Below are 19762 nucleotides of genomic sequence, written 5' to 3' on the forward strand. Positions count from 1 at the left end.
ATTCTGTTTCGTCAAGCACAACATTTACAACACCCAGTGAAATATACGAAAAAAATCATTCATGTTCGGCTAGAATTATCGAAGAAAAAAGAAATCTACTGCAGCTTTCGTATTAAGTAATCTGCATTACAAATGATACTTATATACTGCCGCGATTCGCACGATGAATTACAGAATTTTGACATGATTACCTTTCAAAAATCTTACTGTGACTTCACAAATGCGGAGAAGAGAATATATCCATCACGGTAACTCTTTGCATGGGTAAAAGTTACATATGCATCCTGCATAAAAGGGGTTCAGAGAAAAAGAAGACGTGAAAGTACCAAACCGGATCTTCGTTACTCTAAAGAGTAACAAACGAAAAGAAAAACACGAACATCATAAGCAACATTACGCAACTTTCCCTCTGATGCTCGGTATAAAGCTTTGATATTATCCTGTCTGTACAAAAAAATGGTTCCCACCGCGGCTGATAAAGCTGCTAATGAAAGAACAGGATATGAGGAAGGCCTGGCATGTAAATTTCAGACAACTCATTTACACAACATTGAGCTCATAGGGCATATATACATGACATGAATTCATATCATCCAACATTGTGACGATACCAATTCAATCAGCATACCTTTTAACTAGATACAATTTCAGAAAATTAAGGCTTACTTCATATATCTTTATTTTCTTCATTTTTTAAAATCATTCTACATCTTCCATTACACTTCTGAGTCCCCAGCATTCTCTCTACTTCAGAAAAATCAGAGCTAAATTTTTTAAAATTTCAACTATTTCCACTGGGGACACGATGTGATATCAAACATTTCTCGATCCAAATAGTTGCAAGTTGAGTAGATATGCTAGCAATTTATATTTTAAAAATACTCATTACCAAAAACTCTACAGCATCACAATTTTCTACTGATTCGGCATAAGATTGATGTAAAATAGAGACTGTAAATATCCTATGCACACTACACATGGCGAAAAAAATATAACAGCTGCACCTAGATTCACAAATCGATAAGGAAAAATGAAAACCCTTACCAGCTGAGTGATCTAGCTGCAGGCAAGCAAATTCTCCATTGCCATAGCAAGCTAATTCCCAACCGAATAATGCACATAGGAATCTACATCTCAAAAATTAATCAAATGAAGTAATAGGCAGATGAAGGAGAAGACAAAAAGGAATTACAACAAGACAGAGAAAAAATAAAATATAAGTTTAAACCACATTGCAGCTCCTGGCTCTATGAGATAAAACCTCAACCAAAAAACATCCACAGAATGCAGAAGCAATCGAACCCGACAAGGAACTGAATACCACTGCACGTATCAATAGAACTCAAGCACCTAACAAAACAACACTACTTAGACAACGAGAAATAGCAGTGGAAGAGACTGGCAACACTGTCAACTTATAGTGCACACACTATATCTTGTTTATTTTATGTGTATTAGAAGTGGTCTGGACAGAACTTACATTTGGGTAATAAAAATAAACCAATATAATGCCTCGTTTACTATGAACTTGACAAAAAAGGAAACATTTCCAACAAATTATCAATCGAGGATTTGCCACATGAAGTATTAACACACTGGCCTAACATAGCATAACCATAAGCTAGGCATTGGAGGGAGCATCATGATTTAGGAAAACATGGAAGACCGAACAGACCTCAATACATGAACCAGCAATGCATATGACTGGATACACCTCAAAAGACCTTGTGTGTGGTAAAATAACTTACGATTGCCGAACTTCCAGTCTCCAAGTGTGAAAAGCGAATAATGCACCCTCCCATTCTTTTAAAGCCCAGAATCACTTGCAAACAAAGTTTTAAGCGTGAATAAAGTGAAAGCAAAAGGTTCTAACTTACAAATAATGAGGAGGACATTGATAAAAATAATATCATTCCAATGTGAACATATATATACACAGGTTCAAGAATGTGGAAAAAAAACAATAAGTTCTCTTTTCTTCTCAACATTTTGCCACACCTTCATATAGGAAGACTGTGCAGCACTATTAAGCTGCTCTTAACAGGACAAACCATTAGTGCCGACTGACACACCTTGCAACTCCTTTGCTCCAGCTATCCTAAAGGACCCTACAGTAGAGGTCTTTGTTGTACTTTTTAGCTGCCATCAGGTTAGCAAAATATAAAGAACTGCAAAAAGAACAGGCTAAGATGATTATTGCTGTAAAATTTTCTCACGCCGCCTGCTGTTAAGGTGCCGGTCTTGAACATGTCGATCAGGAGTAATTGGCTTGAAATCCCTTCTTGGTTCAGGGGACTCGCGAAACCAGTTATGGTTGAGGGCATCCTTCGCTGTTATTCGCTCCGCAGGGTTATAACATAAGAGCCTCTTCAGCAAATCAAACCCAGATTCAGAGAGCACTGGGCATGATCCAGTGAAAGATGCGGCAGGAAATTTCTTGCGCAGAAGATTGTACCTGAAAGAGTTTCAGAAACTATTAGAAAGATATTAAACGGTGAAAACAAGTAACCACAAAAATCAGCAGGAAGGAATGAACTTGTAATCGCTAAAATTATAATGGAAAAAAGAAACTTACGGTTGCTTAACAAAATTAGCTTTGAAGCCTGGCAATTTGGACAAACCACTTTTCTCATCTGGTGTACCAAGAGTTTTGAAGATCTTGTCCAGCTGCTCAATTTCATCTTTCCCGCTAAAGAGAGGTGCCTTCGCCAATAATTCAGCCATTATGCAACCTACTGACCACATATCAATTGCTGTAGAGTACTGTTTTGTGCCTAACAGAATTTCAGGTGCCCGGTACCACAAAGTGACAACTAAAGAAGTATATGGCTTTAGTGGACTCCCATATTGTCGTGACAACCCAAAGTCGCATATTTTCAACTCACCCTCGTTATTCAATAGAATATTTGATGTTTTCAGATCTCTGTGAAGGATCCAATTGTCATGAAGATACTCTACACCCTCCAAAAGTTGTTTCATCAAGTACTTAACTTCACCAATACTAAATGGCTGCTTCATCGACTCCATTAGCCCCTTCAAGTCATGGTCCATATGCTCCATAACCATATAAACACCATCAAAGTCATCCATAACAACTTCCTTAACACCAACAATAGAAGGGTGATTAAAAGACAAGAGAATGTTTATTTCTCTCAATGCCGACATAGGGAAACCATCACATCCCTTATCCACATCCATCTTCATCTTCTTCAATGCGACAATTTCTCCGGTCTTTTTATCTCTGGCTCTAAAGACAACACCATAAGTGCCTTCACTTATATGGTTGAGCCTTTCATACTCAAACACACTTCTGCAACCTTGAAGCATGTTTATACTTTTTTGTGTAGGCACTTCTGGCTCTTCAATCTGAGAAAGATCAGAATCATCCTCTGAATCAGAGTAGAACCGGCTATCTTCAGCATTCCCACCATAATTATCAGCATCCATAAGCGCATCATCACATAACTCGTCTCCATAAAGTGTGTCTCCACTGCCAGGCTTTTCAAAGCTGTCTTCTTTGTCAGAGCCAGAAGTTCTAGCCCGACTCAACCTGGAGCTTTCTATTCGAATCTCCCCACTTTCAGGCGAGCTGTCATCAGAGATATCCCTTGGGGAATCACTATCGGATGACCATTTTGACAATGAGATGTCACGTTGATAGAAAAATTCTTTGTCTTCCTTGTTCTTTTGCACCTGTTCATCTTCCCCAACCTTCTGAGGATGTAGTGGTGCAGAAAGATCGGCTGGTGCCTCAAATTGAGAAACATCAGAAATTTCGGAAACCTCCGCTTCCAGAGACTCCACCACTCTAGCCGGAGACTTGGAAAGAACTCCAACAGAAACAACATCCTCAACCTTAGCAATAGCAGGTAATCTTGCTACATCTGGATGAGGGGAGGGCAGAGGAATAACGGGAACAACTCTATTCTTCGATGAGACTCTCACTTCCTTCTCTTCTTTGTCCCATATAATAGGAGAAAACTTCCTCTTCTTCTCAGGAGGTGATTGATAAGCATCTTCACTCCTTCGGGTTTTGCAATTCTTAACCACTAGTTCTGGGGCATTTGGAAGCCGCGGTCCAGATCCTCGTGAATCACACATTTTGGAAGAACGATGGAGTCCATTCCTATGTTTGACATCATCGCCAAACTCTTTCTTCTCGGCAGGTAATTGAGCCGCATCTTCACTCCTTCGGGTTTTTCCATTCTTAACCAATGGCTCTGGGGCATTTGGAAGCCGTCCATATCCCCGTGAATAGCGCACATTGGAAGATTGATGGAATCCATTCCTATGTTTGAGCTCATCACTGCGACCATGACCTACATCACCACGAGAAACCCCATTCCTATAATACTCAAATTCTCTTTTCGAGTAATTATAAGAATCACTCCTCCTCAAAACATCAACTCGCCCTGTCGCCATATGATTAACAAGCACAGCTCTTCTTAATCAGTGGTCAAACTCAACAATTGAAATCAAAACACAATAACCCCTAGAAAATTTCAAATCCCTGAATTCCCAAAAAGTCAAAATCACTTTCAACTTTATCAAATTCAAATTTTATTCAAACACTAACCAATCCTCAATCCCAAAAAAATAAATTCAGCCTTTTTTCCCTTGCAGACCCCAATTCAATCAACACAGACAGACAGAGAATACAATTCACAAAAACTTCAATTACAAATGAACACAGACGCACAGACCAAAGAACATCAATCAGATGGCAAATCGGCGAATAACAGAAACCCTAGAACCTCGATTTCTGTGGGAACCCGCGAGAAATTCACAGGTATCGGAAGGCCTTACCGGCAAGAGGAATCGAGATCGATTAACAGGAAATCGATACGAGAGCGTCGGCGCCGATGAGAGGATCGCAAGAAATCGATCAGCCTCCAAATGGTTCTTCTAGCTTTTACGCGTTTTGATAATCTGGTCTTCGCCACCGCGTGGAATCATATATATAGAGTCCTGGTCCGGTTTGGAAGCGCGTGACACGTGTATTTTGGCACCTTTTTCTTGTGGGATTCCATATTTCGTTTGGGTTTTTTGTTTGTGGGCCTACAAATTATTTAACAAGATTTATTCAATGGGCCTGCCAAGACACAAATAGTAGGCCTATTGGGCCTATTGTTGGGCAACATATCGATAACCTGTACGGCCTCTTGGGCCCACTAGTACTCTGCCCAAACACATGGCATGTGGATGAACGGAGGCGACAATGTTAGACTCGAAAAGATAACATGACGCGGACTCGATACGGAGTTTTTTTCTTTATTTTGAACTCATTATTTATTAGATTTAATTTAAAACCTCTCACTATAACTATAAGCATAAGTGGCAACTGACAAAGAGTTAGCATGTTTTTTTTTTTAAGCATTAATAGATTAAGTAGTTAGTATTCATTCTTATGTGAATGGGAATGAAAAAACAATAGATATTTTTCTCGAAATATGGACAAATGGAAGTTTAACTCCTAAAGAAGCATTTCATGAAGCCTCCCGGAATTTGATTAATTTATTTTTCATTTTTTACATGCAGAAGAAGAAAACTGACATTTAGAAAATAATCAACACAAAGTGACTTTATCCCTCTTTACTTATCATGATAGATTGGCTTAACATAGGAAAAATAAAAAAGAGATCGCATTGAAATATATTTTTATTGACCAATCAGAATTGCTTCCCAGGGTAATTACAGTAAAACGCCATCTACAAGAGTTAGCATGTTTTTTTTTTTTTTTTTGTCAAACAATAGATTTGTTTGATTAGAGAACCGACGAGGTTCGAACCCACACCGTAATGCAAGGGCAACATTTCTTTCTTCTACTGTGGTAGAGGGTCACTTACAAGAGTTAGCATGCTTTGAGTACTCATTGTTTTTATTTTTTTTACTCATTGTTTGACACAAATTATATATGTTAAATCTCACAAACACCAATAGCAAACGGGTTGGTTTAATATCAATCACAATATCTCCATTTTGACAAGTGAAAAAAACTTGTACTAAAAGAAGAATTCGAATCAATTAGTCAAGTTGTACAAGTAATGACATGATTGTGGAATTTTTTAATAGATTCTCAGTTGAGAATATATGCGAGCCAATTCAAATATTTTAGATTTCTTAGTAATTAGATCGAACAAATTGAAAAAATGGTACGTGTAAAAATGCTGTTAAAATCACTCTCCAATATTAAAGCTGATTATATACATACAACCCTGAAAATACCTTCAAACAAGAAAAAATTGCAATAAAAAGAAAACTAAAGTGTGAAAAATGTAACTTCTCTTTTTAACACACCTTATGGCAAAGATCAAAGAAGTATTTTTGCTCACCGTCATCACATGAGAGGTGAGAAAAATGCAACCAGGGCCCAATGAAACCATACCGCGATGGTAAAACCCCCCAATCCTCAGTATCCTAATTGACACCACCCCCAAGGTAGGCACAAACTTCAAAGAAACCGCCCCTCCTTATCCTCCTCCTCTTCCATGCACAACTTGCATCACCACCTGCTCACCTTACGCACATAACGCCATGCACCGCCCCATAACGATAATGCTCATCCGCTACATTATATACCCCTTTTCGGTCACGCCTCTATATATACTCTATCACTACACCTCCCCTTACAACCATATCATAGTTTTTGCTAGCCAAAGGGAGAAAAAAATTGATGGGAGTTGGCACATATGGCTATCCTGAAGAGGCCACCATGAGGAGCGGTGGTGGCGGCGGAGGATATGACGTTCCCGATGGTGTCGACATTCGGGGACGGTACGACGGAGAGTTTGCGAGGATTCTGACCAAGGATGCTTTGCAGTTTGTGGTGGAGTTGCAGAGGGAGTTTAGGAACAGAATCAAGTATGCGTTGGAGTGTCGGAAGGAGGCTAAGAGGAGGTACAATGAGGGGGCTTTGCCAGGGTTTGATCCTGCTACCAAGTTCATTAGGGAGGGGAATTGGGTTTGTGCTCCGGTACCGGAAGCGGTGGCGGATCGGAAGGTGGAGATTACGGGACCTGTCGAGAGGAAGATGATCATCAATGCTCTCAATTCTGGAGCCAAAGTTTTCATGGTCAGTAGTATTCATTCATACATATTGGTTCTCCAAATGATCAGTTCTTGCCTTTTTCCGTTTTGCTTGGTAGCATGTTTTGATCGGTGGGAAGAAAAATTTGGTTATGACCATAACACCACATATTATGATGGTTATGGCCATAACACCACATGTTGTGATCCACCCGAATTATAACATAACGAATCATATTTATCAATTACTCTCACTGTCTAGTATAAATATTTGAGTATCACGGTCAAATTGTGACGTAGTGTTAGTATTAATTTGTTATGATACGTCATAAACTAAAGTACAATGCTAATTTGACAAAAAAGGTTACAATAGTAATAGATTAATCCACTTGTTATAAACGATAAAGTTGATATGCCATTGTCTAAAGTACAATGATAATTTGACTAGTTTAGTAATACAATGCTACAGTGTGACAGTTATCCAAAATACATTCTTTAGAGGACAATTTTTGTAAAGTCACGAGACCTCGTTTATAAAAATGAGTCTAGCGTCAATAAAATTGGAGATGTGATCTACAAGTTTGATACAAAATAGTTTTGTTGAGTGCATTCACAAGCATGAATAAAAATGGTACTTAGCTCCCCTTTAACGTAGCAAATAAGTTAAGATTAGGCTAATGTCTGGTTTGATTATCTCCATTGTAATCTAAAAAGGCTGTTCTTATTTTTGTAGGCGGACTTTGAAGATGCACTGTCACCAACTTGGGAGAACTTGATGAGAGGGCAAGTGAATCTGAAGGATGCTGTGGATGGGAGCATAACATTCCATGACAAGGCCAGGAATAGGGTTTACAAGCTGAACGACAGAAACACAGCCAAGCTTTTTGTTCGTCCGAGAGGTTGGCACTTGCCTGAGGCTCACATTTTCATTGATGGTGAGCCTGCAACTGGTTGCCTTGTGGACTTCGGCCTTTACTTTTACCACAACTATAAAGCATTCAGGCAAACCCAAGGGGCTGGATTTGGACCTTTCTTCTATCTCCCTAAAATGGAGACCTCAAGGTAAGTAATTACTAATTATATACCTTATTAATTTGTTCAAACATGTTAAAGATGTTTCGATCAATCGTTTTTGCAAAGGAAGAGTGTAATTTGTATGCTAAAATTTATGTTATATTTAGAATTTCATGTCATGTGATGCAGTTTGAACATTGGTGAAGTCAATTTTATATATTGTTGTGTGGGGAAGAAAAAGGATTTTTTGTAATGAAATGTCACTATGACGATTCTCAAACCAATCCACACTTCTATGTGAAAAAATTAAAACACATATCAGTACGTGATTGACTTAAGATTTTGTCATAGGTACTGTAGATAAGTTTCTTTCATCGCGGCATTGCCTAAAACCTCAATTGCTATATATAACAAAAAATTCATGATGAGAGTCGGGGAATTTTTATTTTTATCCGAAAGTTGCATGGATATTAGCCAGATTATTTAGTATTGTGCCCAAATGATGTACTAGTGTGACAGAAGCTGGATAATTTTTGCAGGGAAGCTAAGATATGGAACTGTGTGTTTGAGAGGGCAGAGAAGATGGCAGGGATAGAGAGAGGAAGCATCAGGGCAACTGTGCTGATTGAAACACTTCCAGCTGTGTTTCAAATGGATGAGATCCTCTATGAGCTGAGGGACCACTCTGTTGGCTTGAACTGTGGAAGATGGGATTACATTTTCAGCTATGTCAAAACCTTCCAGGCTCACCCCGACCGCCTCTTGCCAGACCGTGTTCTGGTGGGCATGACTCAACATTTCATGAGGAGCTACTCTGACCTCCTCATCCGGACGTGCCATAGACGCGGCGTGCATGCCATGGGTGGAATGGTATGCAATTCTTCTTCACTATTAGTTAATGTGCTTATAACTATAAGCATTTCTATCGCCTGTCTAGTTTGCAGCCGTAGACAAATTTTGTGCATCACTGCTATCTTTATGACACAGTAGGTGTCTGATTTATTATTTGATATGCATGTTGTAGGATTCTTATGCAAAATGTTCTAATCTTTTTGAAGGGAAATGTTCTAATCTACCACTGTTAAGAGTGTTCCCAGATTAGCAGTGGTAGATTGGAGCGTTCCTCAATTTTTAATCAAACATAGAACTACTTGGACACTAACAGACAATAAACTGTACAAAACCTGTTTTATATACGACTTATTTGCCCGTCTACTGTCTCCTCAGTTAAATTTTCGAATTAAAAGTTTGCAACCAATGATATAAGTAGTTCTCAAATTACTTGCATATTCATGTAAAACATGGATATAAAGAACTTGGGAGATTGAGAACTTGTAAATTAGAGATGACAAATATGAAAAGACTTTCATTAATCCAATTTTTGAAATGAGCAGGCAGCTCAGATTCCAATCAGAGATGATCCAAAAGCAAATGAAGCAGCCTTGGACTTGGTGAGGAAAGACAAGCTAAGGGAGGTGAAAGCAGGACATGATGGAACATGGGCAGCTCACCCAGGGCTAATCCCAGCCTGCATGGATATCTTCACAAACAACATGCCACCCAACACCCCTAACCAAATCCAATCCATGAGAAGAGAAGATGCATCCACCATAACAGAAGAAGACCTCCTCCAGAGGCCTCGCGGCGTCCGAACCCTAGAAGGTCTCCGGCTCAACACCCGGGTAGGTATCCAGTACGTGGCAGCATGGCTCACTGGGACAGGCTCAGTGCCACTCTACAACCTCATGGAGGATGCAGCCACTGCGGAAATAAGCAGGGTGCAGAACTGGCAGTGGATCAAGTATGGAGTGGAGTTGGACGGTGACGGGCTCGGAGTGAGGGTTGGGAAGGAGCTGTTTGGGAGAGTGGTGGAGGAAGAAATGGAGAGGATTGAGAGGGAAGTTGGGAAGGAGAAGTTTAAGAAGGGAATGTATAAGGAGGCTTGCAGGATTTTCACCAGGCAATGCACTGCTCAAACACTAGATGATTTTCTCACTCTGGATGCCTACAATCGCATTGTGCTACACTACCCAAAGGGATCATCCAGGCTCTGATTACATTCACTTCTTCATCATCCACTTTTCTATGTTTACTACTTAAGGACTCTTGCCGAATCAATAAGAATGTTCTCCAATAACTGGAATTGATCAGTTTATCGATCGACTTATGATAAATGACCAAATGGGCCGCTGCAATTATATGTTCGACTCATGCAATCCGTAAGTACTTTTGTGTAACTGGGTGAGTAATTTTTCGGATTATTCACACTGTGATATGGAGCCTGCAGATCACTTCCTCAGCTACTTGTATAGTTTCCAAATGTTGTGATATAGTTTTTGTTATTGTAGGAAGTGCTTAGTGTAAACAATTTAATAACTTGAGTTCACACAATCAAGAGAATTTTCAGCATGCTCAGAACTCAAGATAGAATTTCACATGTCATTATATAATTGGAGGGACACAAAAAAAAACTTTCCTCCAATTGTATAATAACAAGTGGTAGCCGCTCCATGTTCCAGACACATTGTAAATCTTTCCACAAAATGCATGAGTTTCTACTCATGCGAACACGCTTCACCCCTAAAATATGTTTATAGTTCACAGAATCAAGGATAAAGTACTTCAAACATTTGCCAGATTGAAAGGAAGAACTGGATATGTGAATAATGATTTTTGGTCTGCAGGCATCGGTGCAAATAAAATAATTTGTATGCACTGATCGGTGTATAAGCTCACCCGTTAATTTGATAGCCAGGTAACTTACATATGTGTTTTTTCTTTTCTTTTCTTTTTTTTTCAACAAAGAGGAATGGATGATGATTTTTTAGGAAGATAGGAATGCAAAGTGTTAATTAGCACTCAAAAATTCATCATTGTTTCAGGTGCTTTTTTCTCCCTTATATTATTATAAGTTTAGAGTGCATAAAAACTTTTTTTTAATGCTAATAACAACTTCACTCTAACTTTATATATATATATATATATATATATATATATGTATATATATATGTATGTATATATATATATTAACAAACATTCTAACTTTATATTTTAATAATTTAATATTATACAATACTTGCATTCCTCTTTAGGGGATGAGTTCATTCCCCTTATGAATAACATATTTTAACAGTACAAATATATAATCAGAATCGTTTAATTTCTTAATCTTCATTTAAAGATCACCCCTGCTAAAATCATTTCACTTGGAGATCATATAGTCAAATGTATATAACAAATGATGATGTAGGTATCAAGTAATATATTCAGGTGAATTGCACATTTATTTGATATGTTTAGATCATTAAACGACCTCCAATTCGAATGATTTGTTGCAAGATTGGTCTTCAAATAAAGATTAAAAATTTGAACTGTTCCAATTATTAAATTTTATTTAGTTAATGACACATCCCAACCCGGAATGTCCACTAGGACCCCAAATTGAGCTGTGCTGACCGACACCTGGATGGTGACGAAGTCATAAAGTGTGATGGTGTATAAAATGTGAATAAATTAAAACCTAAAATGCTTAAGTACATGAGTGCGCGGTGAGCGGTTATGGACCCCTTTCACACGTGATACAGAGCATAAGTAAAGTACAGTAAGGTAAGATAATAATTATACCATCATAAGAGCCACCTGAACTAGGGAGTGCCACAAGTCCTCGTCGATACGGAAATTTGCTATCAGAACCTGAACGGGTGCAAAGTAGAAAGTGTGAGTGGGCAACACAAAGATTTTCAAAATCATTTCAATTATCAAAGGTAGTAACCCTTCGTCGCAAAACCTGTATAGTTTCCAGAAAATCATACTACTTATAAGTATGAAATCAAATGTATAACAATAGTAAATCCAAAAGTATACCACGACATAGCATCTCGTTAGCAACATAAATAATCAAGTGTTTGATAACCAATAATAGCACGCAAGTCGGAAGTCACCTATGGTGACATGTACGATTGCACCCATATCTCCTCAATCAATGCTAGCAAATAGCTCAATAACATACTAGTCAATAGCTCATCAACATGCTAGCCAATAGCTCATCAACATGTTACCCAATAGTTTAATAACATGCTAGTCAATAAGTTCAATAACATGCTAGCCAATAGCTCATCAACATGTTAGCCAACAACCCAATAACATACTAGCCAATAGCTCATCAATATGCTAGCCAATAAGCTCAATAACATGCTAGCCAATAGCTCATCAACATGCTAGCCAATAAGCTCAATAACATGCTAGCCAATGCTCAATAACATGCTAGCCAATAGTTCATCAATATGTAAACCTGCATACGAGTCGGAACCACCTAAAGTGGTTTGTACGACAGGCTGGGTGTAAATAAGTATGCTCAAGTGCTATGATCACGTGAAGGCTGTGCGACGAATCGCAGGTCACCTACGAGTCGAAACCACCTAATGTGGTATGTACGACAGGCTGGCAAATTTGGATCTAAGGTGAGCATGTGGTGCGAGAAGTGAACGATCACGTAAAGGTGCCCTGTCCTTGGGCGAGAGCACTAACACCGAGGTGCAAGTTAATGAGCTCTAACACATCTCAACACAACATGTACAATTCATAGGCAACCAGTAGGATAATGTTGGAGTTGCCTAGAACATCAATATAGTCATACCATAACTCAATCATTTCTGCTAATATCATAAATTCACTTGAACTTACCTGGGTGTCATGCGTTCACCTTTGCCCTTCAAACCATTCACAATAATTATGTGCAAGTAATATACATATGGATATACTGTGATGCAATCTAATACTCAACCATGTCATAACATTTTAAATTATATACATATATATAATATGGCATAAAATGCATAAGCTGTAACTCCTTACTCCCAAACTATTTATTTTCGGGGTAATCATCGGTGACAAGCCCAACTAGACACTAGTTTAATTAACTATCAATACTTATGATTCCTTACTTAAATTTCTTGATTCTTCACATATTGATTTATAACCAGCATTTAACCACCAACACATAAGGTTAAAACTCACATTTTACACTAATGTCCCTCACATTGTTCAATTCCCCAAACAAAGCTATTGTCTCAATTATTTAATCTCACATCTTGTATGGCTGCATCTAACGTCTCGTTAGATTGCCTACGTACCCTAAACAGTGATCAAGTCATTCGTAGTTCACGTCAGTCCCCCAAAGCATTAACAGAAATTATATGAAATTCAATTTATAAATGTTTGTGGAATTACTAGTCATTCATACACACACACACACACACACGATAAAAGGAAAAGACCCACTCACCTGGAGTCCACGCTATGATTCTCTAGCATGCACATCGAGACGTCCTGAACGATTGACGCCTAGAACAATTATCGAGTCACATCTCAGAATTCATATCAATAGGATACGTAATTCACATAAAGCAGATCATCAAGGACATTCTAAAATAGTTGGAGACCCATGGACCACAAGTCAGCTGTTGATCAAAGATCGACGGTAAGGTCTACAACCATGTATAATTCGATCCGGAAGATCCGCATATTGGATTTTTGATCCATAACTTCCAAAGATTCACATTGTGCTTCTAAAACATCATACTAAAGTTTCATTATGATCAAACGGGTGGATCTCCGCCAATTGCCAAATCAAGTGACGGTCAACGTTTTATTTTACGAACTTACAAATCTAATTCAGGAAGGTCCGTACGTCAGATTCCTAATTCATAAATTTATAATATCCTCAAATATTACATACTATAATGTATTAAAGTTTGGTGACGATCTAACTGTCGAATCGTCAATTCATGCAAGGACTTCTTAATGGCCAACTAGGTGGTCAACTATGAAACTATATTAAACATCATAATTTCACTAAACGAATGTCAAATATGGAATCAGGGCTTCAAAATTAGCCTAGGAAGGTCAGGTGGAGTCTCAGCCCATGCGCTGCCACACGCGCCGCCGCGTGTGGTGGCCGGTCGCCACGGTTCGTCGGAGAATTCCACTATTTCCAAAAATTCTCAAATTTCACAGAAGTGAAGATCTCAAAGAGAGGAACAACTTTTATACCTGCCATGAAGTCCAAAAGTGGACGGAAGATGGTTAATTTTGCCCACGAAGCCGGCGGGTGCTTAAAGCTTCCCGATGTCGATTCGTCTTCTACGGTGGTCCAACGGGATCAAGGTTGGTTGGGTTTTGCTCCTCGGATGATGGGCTACAAAGCCCAAGTGGTGGCATTGGCCATCGCTTTGCCGATTTACTGGAAAATCGAAAAGAGTGGTGGGAGCATTGTTGATTTCGTCGACATTCGTGGCCTCCATCGCCATATACCATGGTTAATCAAGGTGGTTCTCGGGTAAGTTTTGTAGAAGGGAATGAGAGCTTCAAGATGGTGGTAGCGGCGTCGAAAAACTCCACCAGAGTTGGCCGGAATCGGCCTTGGAAATTAGGTGGTCGCTGTGGTGGCGTGCACAGGAAACCTGGGAGCTTTCTCCCTTTTTTTTTTTTTTTTTTTTTTTTCTTCTTCTTCTCCCCTCATTTCTGATTGGTCAACCCTTCTTTTATTTTGATTGGTCCCTTTTCTTCCCTTAAAAACCAATTGGCTTCCTTCCCACAAAATGGGAGCACAAATTATTTAACTAACTTTAAATAATAAATTTCAAACATCTGTAACTATACCATTATAATCCGGACTCGTAAACGGTTTTCGCCTATACCTTCGTACCAACGAGTGCTATGAGGATATGCTAAAAGAATAAGTCTCACATCTCTCAAACCGATGGTCAACGGAAGTCAAAGTCCTTACCTCTAGGGCATTTTCGTAAATTCATGCTTTTAAAATTAATAAAAAAGTAAAATTAGGGATGGGTTGTCACAGTTAAGATATGTTATTTGCAACTAGAAAATATGTACATCCCGCACATGAGATGCAATGTCACATCCAAGTCTCGACTCCACGGTTTTGGGCCCCTGTCACGCCCTTATGGTTTTGTTTTTGGGAACTCACATGAGAACTTCCCAGTGGGTTATCCATCTTGGGATTGCTCTCGCTCGAACTCGCGTAACTTTGGAGTTTCGATATAACTCGAAGCCAATGAGCTCCCAAAAGGCCTCGTGCTATATGAAGGTGGGCATGTACATATAAGGCACATCATCCCCTCTCCGTTGATCGATGTGGGATGTTATAATCCACCCCCCTTAGGGGCCCAACGTCTTCGTCGGCACACTCGCACCACACGGCAGAATGGCTCTGATACCATTCTATCACATCTCGGTCTCGACTTCGCCATAGCATGATGTTGTCCGTTTTGGGCCCTGACCATGCCCTCACAGTTTTGTTTCTGAGAACTAACACGAGAACTTCTCAGTGGGTCACCCATCTTGGGATTGCTCTCGCCCGAACTCGCTTAACTTCAAAGTTCTAATGGAACCCGAAGCTAGTGAGCTCCCAAAAGGTCTCGTGCTATATGGAGGTGGGTATGTACATATAAGGCACATCACCTCCTCTCCGTTGGTCGATATGAGATGTTGCAAGTTCATATTTCATATCTAGAACATACATTATAACTTAAATAAATAAAACTTGTGTAATTTAAAAAGCATATGTACGTTAGCTCAATAATTTAAGATGCTCTTGCACCCAAAACCAGAGCTCGGATAGTAATATATTCTTCGATAGGTATATATAGTGAGCAGTATGACTGTGAATAATTTTCGCGTTTATAGGATATTTGACCCCATCTAAACTGTGATCAACCGTTCTTGAATTCTAAGGCAGTGTCTTAGTCAATTGACCCAACACGTTTAATAATAATTAAAAGAAATGCTATAATCTATCACTATTACTGTTCAAAGTAGCCAACTTAACCATATTTTATTCACTTTTAAGTAATAATAATAGTGGTCGATTAGCAGACTTCTCATGAATTAATTAGATTAACTGCGTTAGCTAACCGTGTTAGCTCAAACTCAAATAATAAGACTCACATTTCCATATATCTGTGTATGCTAATTGTCATATCATGCTATACAATTAAATAGCAATATTGTATTTGAAGCTTAAAAATTGTTAAGATTATTTAATCTATTCACTTCCACTTGCGTGCCCCCCCAATCATCGATTGGATCAAATTCTCGAAAGTTCATATACAATGTATTCGTTTTAGACCAATCACTAAGGTACTATGTCTACTTGCAACACGACACCCCCACTGGTACGTGGTGCAATAAACCGAGAGAAAAGAGGATGAACAGATCGACTTTCAATTTCCAAGTTCCAATCAAAGATGGATCAAAACTTTCAAACTAAACACATGAACATCCAGCTCAACCCCCTCCACCTGTCCCCCAACCAGAGCCACATGCTACTACTGTCTCTCTCCCTCTCCAACTTCGACAAATTAAAGCATCAGCTTTGAGAGATTTTACTGTGTTATTGGAAACAACTTTACATCTACATCTATTAATACGTGTACTTATTGTGTCGTGAGAGTATGAAATTGAGGCATGAGGAGACGAGAGTTTCTACTGTGTTATTAGAAATATCTTTCTATCTTTTTAACACGTGTACTCATCTTATCAAAATCTATCGTTTAACATGTGTACTTATTGAGTCACGACAATGAGCGATTGAGACATGAGAAGACAAGAGATTCTACTGTGTAATTGAAAACATATTTTTATCTACATCTTAACGTGTACTCGTGTCAAAAGAGTAAGAGATTGATACCCGAGGAGATTATTTTATAATCTATACCTCTCAACTCAAACACAAACCTACCAAAGGCACTTCCTTTCTTCCATACATGTTCTATTTTAACAAACGAGAGATTCTATTGTAAGCGAAGGCACATCCTTATATTTACGTCTCTTAATATTCGTATTCATTGTCTATCTCGACACATGCGTTCATAGCAAAAAGAAATTTTTCAATACACAAAATGGTACACCTTGTGTCATAATACAAATGATCGGATATGTATGCTAAAATGTTAATAATTTAAAAAATAAAATTTTTTACCACCTTCTATTAAAACACGTGATGTACCACTTGTTTTTCTGTCATAATTAAAAATTTCTCTAAAATTTCTCCTCATGAGGAGTTTCCTAAGTAAGAACGATACCACACACAAGATATTATTTCTGGTTGTACCGTGCAGCAACATAATTAATGAAACTACAAACAGAAATCAAAACCAAACTTCAACACTACTTGTGCATAAAGTGATATTCTTTGATTGCATCCAAAAAAAAAAAAAAAGAGGACAAATTCTAACATTCAAATTAGGTTCTCACAACCTGTTCTATTTAATAAAAAAAGCACCCAGATGACAGAGAGCTTCGAATAAGGATTTCAAACCATCAGGTGCCCAAAATATTCACAATTCTTAATTAAAAGTAACTAATTAATTAAAACGGAAAACAAACTTAAGTTAATTAGTTAATCTGTATCACTTACTCATACGGCACTGATAAAATTACCATAAGCACCCAAACAAAGAGCAGCCTTCACATCCAGCCTCCACGCAAACCCACCCCCCTCCATCCTCCACACGTCACACGGCAGCGTCAACGAGCACCAATCCCCTGCCGAAGTCCCACCACTACACCCACTGTACTGAACCCTCACCCTGCACGTGAACGCCGCCGTATAACTACTCATCACTCCCACCGCCCTCGCTGCTTTCTCCTTCATCACCAGCCACACCATCATCTCCCCCTCCTTTTGCCCTACCATGCTCCGGTAGGCCCCATTCGTCCACACCACCTTCCCCATCCAGTCGGAAATTAACCCTGGACACGTGTCCCTCTCCAGGTTCATCCTCCTCTCTCCGTCCGTACACCCTAGCCCCTCCGCTTCCACCCACGTGTCCTTCACGCAGTCCACCGTGATGCACGACTTCCCCATCGCCGCCGCCGCCACCATTTTGCCTCTACGACTTGTCGGGGAAGTCGTAGAGGTACAATTATTATTCTCGAAACTCATCCACGTAGTGGACGAGTAACTCGAGTGACTAGAGTAGGAGTTCCTTTCTCTCTCCACAGAAGACTCCTTCGGCTCCGGAGTCTCCGGCAACAGAGGCAAGGTCACAACCATCTTTTCCTCCTCCGCCTTCGACGGTCTCTTTCTCTTATTATTATTTTTGTTATTAGGGTAAACCACCGCTCTGCGTTTTGACTTCACACACCGAGATCTCTTCCCTCTCCCCCTCCCACTCTTAACGTACACGTCACCCCTCTCCGCCGTTGATCCTCCATCATTGACCGGCCTCGGCGCGATCGGTCTGAACTTTAACATGATCCTGTCCACCTTCGACATGTCATATTCTCCTCCGCCACCATATCCGTAACTCGTTATGCAACAGCCTCCTCTCCCGTCCATCTCTCTTTCTCTCTCTCCTCTCTTTGTCTCTCTAAAACTCCAGCGTCTCTTTTACTTTCAGGATTTTCTTGCACTCAAATGCTGATAGCTGAAGAATGGAGGTGATGGGATTTATAGTTGACACGTATGGATGAAAACAGGTGTGTCAATAGTTACCCTAACAGCGCGGGCGGGTGATTGGTTGAGCTGAGACGTGGCGTCAGGGTGCGGCGGGGCTGCGTGAGAGATTTTTAAATACAGGGTAGTGTCTTATGTGTTATTACACCAATAGAAAGAATTTAAAAAAACTTCTCTATAATGGTATAATAACATGTGACATACCCTTATATGTCCTCGTACTACAAAATCTTTGACCACTTGAATCACAAATAGAGTAATACTAAAGTAGATTAATTTTTTAAATCAAATTTGTAAACTATGTTATATGTAGCCAATAGGATTTTAATCATCAACAATCATGTAGTTTTCAAATTTTGATCTAAATAGATAGTTTTCCTAGACAAATATTTATGTATTAAAACAGTACTAAGCAATATTACTTTATGGCACGTAGAGTGATCATTTAAATATCAGAAGGATCAGTTTTTGCTCATTGCTATAACTATGGTATATGCTTATCATACATCTCATCGTTTGACATGTGTTATTTCTATTAACTTTGGTTAACTTTAATATTATATGTTCCTTTTTTTTATTTTGAAAAAGAAAATTATAGTTAAGTGAAATAACACATGTCCAATAAATGTACGAGAACTTTAATGAAAAACTCCAGGTACTGTTTATTTTAACGAAAAATCACATTTTTACACTAAAATGTTTATCTTGATACTATTTATTTTACCCTTTATTTTATTTTTATCGTTAAAACTTAAAATTTTCACATCCTTTTTATTAATTTTCCTTAAATGTATTATGAACATACACTATAATTTATTATGCCCGCAAAAATGCATCCTATATTCCTATATCATACACTTCGAAAATTTTTCTCACTCAAGAGCAGCTGCAAAGGGTTGTGATTGGGCCCCGTTGACGAATCAATCGGAGAGAGAGACGTGTCTCGCGACAGAAGAGAGTAATTTTGGTGACAGAACAGAGAAATTTTTCATTGTAACTGGAAAACAAGTAATACATTACGTGTTTTAATAAAAATGGTAAGAAATTTTATTTTTTAAATTATTAACATTTTATCATACATATCTTACTATTTTTATAGTATCACGTGATTTACCATTTTGTGCATGGATCACAGTGAAGAATCTCTCGGGTTCGAGAAGGTGGACACGACGCCCCATGCGTTTAGGGTTTTATAATTGGCATTGAAGGTCTCAGCCAGCTGAACGGTCAAGTGACGAGGTA

General features: G+C 38.8%; 3 protein-coding genes across 11 annotated transcripts; 1 reads left to right on the top strand and 2 right to left on the bottom strand.

The window, feature by feature from the left end:
* Window positions 1–81: 81 nt before the first annotated feature.
* Window positions 82–4916, bottom strand: LOC137711543 (cyclin-dependent kinase G-2-like). 9 transcript variants are annotated; one of them, XR_011065073.1, is made up of 4 exons: window positions 2576–4916; window positions 1749–2455; window positions 1045–1127; window positions 82–481 (listed from the first exon to the last, which is right to left on the bottom strand). XR_011065073.1 is itself a non-coding variant. In XM_068450792.1 (2 exons), exons 1-2 carry the CDS (start codon window positions 4420–4422, stop codon window positions 2194–2196), a joined length of 2109 nt encoding a protein of 702 aa, XP_068306893.1. In that variant the 5' UTR covers window positions 4423–4916; the 3' UTR covers window positions 82–2193. The 9 variants fall into 9 exon arrangements, 1 of the variants encoding a protein (XP_068306893.1); XR_011065072.1 differs by having other exon boundaries at window positions 82–513; XR_011065074.1 differs by having other exon boundaries at window positions 82–284; window positions 403–481; window positions 1045–2455.
* A 1715-nt stretch (window positions 4917–6631) lies between these two features.
* On the top strand, window positions 6632–10398 carry LOC137709681 (malate synthase, glyoxysomal). Its single transcript, XM_068448667.1, has 4 exons — window positions 6632–7072; window positions 7760–8088; window positions 8580–8910; window positions 9435–10398. The coding sequence occupies exons 1-4, from the start codon at window positions 6674–6676 to the stop codon at window positions 10092–10094; spliced, it is 1719 nt and encodes a 572-aa protein (XP_068304768.1). The 5' UTR covers window positions 6632–6673; the 3' UTR covers window positions 10095–10398.
* Window positions 10399–17479: 7081 nt separating this feature from the next.
* LOC137710153 (uncharacterized) lies at window positions 17480–18403 on the bottom strand. Its single transcript, XM_068449103.1, has one exon. The coding sequence runs from the start codon at window positions 18401–18403 to the stop codon at window positions 17480–17482; it is 924 nt and encodes a 307-aa protein (XP_068305204.1).
* Window positions 18404–19762: the final 1359 nt, after the last annotated feature.

The sequence above is a fragment of the Pyrus communis genome, chromosome 12, assembly GCF_963583255.1.
Source record: "Pyrus communis chromosome 12, drPyrComm1.1, whole genome shotgun sequence".
Taxonomy (NCBI): domain Eukaryota; kingdom Viridiplantae; phylum Streptophyta; class Magnoliopsida; order Rosales; family Rosaceae; genus Pyrus; species Pyrus communis.

Bases quoted from the DNA above. Each gene is read 5' to 3' on its own strand.
- LOC137711543 (XM_068450792.1), bottom strand. From the start codon at position 4,422: ATGGCGACAGGGCGAGTTGATGTTTTGAGGAGGAGTGATTCTTATAAT. The intron at 2,456-2,575 runs GTAAGTTTCTTT...AAACTCTTTCAG, and splicing joins GCTAATTTTGTTAAGCAACC to GTACAATCTTCTGCGCAAGA.
- LOC137709681 (XM_068448667.1), top strand. From the start codon at position 6,674: ATGGGAGTTGGCACATATGGCTATCCTGAAGAGGCCACCATGAGGAGC. The intron at 8,089-8,579 runs GTAAGTAATTAC...TAATTTTTGCAG, and splicing joins CCTAAAATGGAGACCTCAAG to GGAAGCTAAGATATGGAACT. The intron at 8,911-9,434 runs GTATGCAATTCT...TGAAATGAGCAG, and splicing joins TGCATGCCATGGGTGGAATG to GCAGCTCAGATTCCAATCAG.
- LOC137710153 (XM_068449103.1), bottom strand. From the start codon at position 18,403: ATGGACGGGAGAGGAGGCTGTTGCATAACGAGTTACGGATATGGTGGC.